At 44.0% G+C, this 2,500-nt stretch overlaps 1 protein-coding gene across 5 annotated transcripts in view; it reads left to right on the top strand.

Annotated features, from left to right (window-relative positions):
* Positions 1-2,500, top strand: part of cdk11b (cyclin dependent kinase 11B) — a 49,471-nt gene that overhangs the window by 23,844 nt on the left and 23,127 nt on the right. For all 5 annotated transcript variants that reach the window (XM_067412906.1, XM_067412904.1, XM_067412905.1 and 2 more), the window contains one exon: positions 1,666-1,865. In XM_067412906.1, coding sequence (XP_067269007.1) covers positions 1,666-1,865 — 200 coding nt within the window. The remainder of the gene's footprint in view (positions 1-1,665; positions 1,866-2,500) is intronic.

Raw genomic sequence — 2,500 nt, 5'->3', positions numbered from 1 at the left:
ACGACTGAAAGTGACACTGATTTCATATGACAGCTCCATAAACAACTAACTAACATCCACTTAAAGTCACTTTAGATGCAATATTTAGGCCCTGTTCACACTGCAGGCAAAAGTGGCCCAAATCTGATTTTTTTGGGGTCAAGTGACCAGGTCAGACCTCTTCAGAGGTAGTGTGAACACTCAAATCTGACCCAGATCTGATTTTTTCCAAAGCGGCCGCAGTGTGAACAACCAAGGCGGATTTGATGTGACTTTTACGTCAATCTATGTCGATATTTGTCACAATTATGTGCCGGCGAGTTAGCCCTAGACACAACAGACACAGACAGTAACATTAAAAACTAGACTAGATATGGAGAACAGCGACGGAGCGAGTCAGTGGAGGGAGAGTGAGGTGTTAGACCTCATTAGTATATGGGGAGATACTTCAATTAAAGCTACGCTAGCAGGATCCTACCGTAACCGCTCTGTTTTTGAAAAAATAGCACACGAAATGGAAGAACGGGGACACAGAAAAACGTGGATTCAGTGCCAAAGGAAGGAGACAAAAGGCCAAAATAACCAATTTTGCTCTCTTTCTTTTGGTTCTTCTCCTCTTCAGCTCCTGCTCATTAATGTTACGGCTTCCATTACACAAACATTTGTGCTTACTTCCTCTATAACCTCCTGAGCTTTAGTGCAACGGCGCGCTGCGTCTGATGTCATTGCGGGTTAGTTTGAAACCTCAAAGAGTTCACACTGGAATCAGATATGGGCCACATTTTAAAAGGGAATGTGAACAGCCAAACAAAAAATCAGAATTGAGCATTAAGACTTGCAGTGTGAACGGGGCTTAGTGTTTTCGCAGCAGAAACGAAAAGCGTCTCACTCACAGAAACAAGTGTGTTACTGAACGATTCAGTGTTTGAATGAACGACTCGTTGACTCACTCATTAAGACAGTCACCTGCTGCCACCTACTGGACGTTTAGTTTCATGATCACACATACTTTCCAACATTTCTTTTTGTCACTTGTAATGAAGCTTGTTTGTTAATGAAATTATTAATATCATGGAATGGGAATTATTGACTGTAGCCTGGATTGATGGCTCTCAATATCGTGCAGCCGTAGTGTGCATTATTTGTAGTACCTTTAACTCACCTTTTATGACAATGATCATAAGGTTAAGCACCATCACTAGACAACATAATTAATTTTTTTGTGGCTTTTCCTCTGTAAAATTATGTTTTGACAATACAGAAACGCTGATAGCCATGAAAGTCATCGCTAGATTGGACTAATTTGGACGGTCACGCTAAAAGTGTGCGGTTTTAATAAGAGGACTTTAGTCGGGGGGGGAATAATTTAAGTGTGTGACAGCAGTAATTTTGTCTGGTTTCTAACCCTGTTTTGATGCAAATTAAATGGAGTCGACTCCAAAAACCCTGGAATTGAACACCCCTACTGAGATGATTGTTTTCATATATCTCTGACTTTAGTATGATTGCACTTTTCATGCCAAAAACTCTGAGTCACAGCTCTAGAAAAGTGTGCTGTTAAATGTAAACATGGATTTGAGAGTTGTATTGTTCATTTGCACAGAGGTTTCGTGGAGCGTAATGTGGGGAATATCTGCCTGACAGGTCTTGTGAGTGTATTGGTTGTAAATGTGAGTGTTGTGTCAGTTCCAGAGTCTCGGTTTGATCACGACTCTTCGGCGAGCGTTGAGGAAGAGGAGGCGGAGGAAGGAGAGGAGGCCGGTGATGTCACGCCACAGTCTCCGTCTCACTCAGCCACTCCGGAAGAAAACTACATCCCAGAGTCCCCTCCTATCTCACCTGTAGAGCTGAAGAAAGAGCTGCCCAAATACCTGCCCGCTTTACAGGTACACACACACTTACATACACTCATTCACACACTCACTCCCTCTCTTACACACACACACACTCTCGCTCGCACTCTCACACACACACATGCTCTCAGACACACTTACACTCGCGCGCACACACTGACACTCGCACATACTCATTCACACTCTATCTCTCACTCTCACACACTCTCTCAGACACACTTACACTCGCACGCACACACTGACACTCGCACATATTCATTCACACTCTATCTCTCACTCTCACACACACACACTCTCTCAGACACACTTACACTCGCACGCACACACTGACACTCGCACATATTCATTCACACTCTATCTCACTCTCACACACACACACTCTCTCAGACACACACTCGCTCGCACGCACACACTGACACTCGCACATAGTCATTCACACTCTCACTCTCACACACACACATTCTCTAAGACACACTTACACTCGCACGCACACACTGACACTCGCACATATTCATTCACACTCTATCTCTCACTCTCACACACACACACTCTCTCAGACACACTTACACTCGCGCACACACACTGACACTCGCACATATTCATTCACACTCTATCTCTCACTCGCACACACACTCTCTCATACATACACACACTTGCTCACACTCTCA

The sequence above is a fragment of the Pseudorasbora parva genome, chromosome 13 (genome assembly GCF_024679245.1).
Source record: "Pseudorasbora parva isolate DD20220531a chromosome 13, ASM2467924v1, whole genome shotgun sequence".
In the NCBI taxonomy this organism is placed as follows: Eukaryota; Metazoa; Chordata; class Actinopteri; order Cypriniformes; family Gobionidae; genus Pseudorasbora; species Pseudorasbora parva.
The sequence above is the reverse complement of the archived record's forward strand: the minus strand, read 5'-3'. Positions and strand labels throughout refer to the sequence as shown.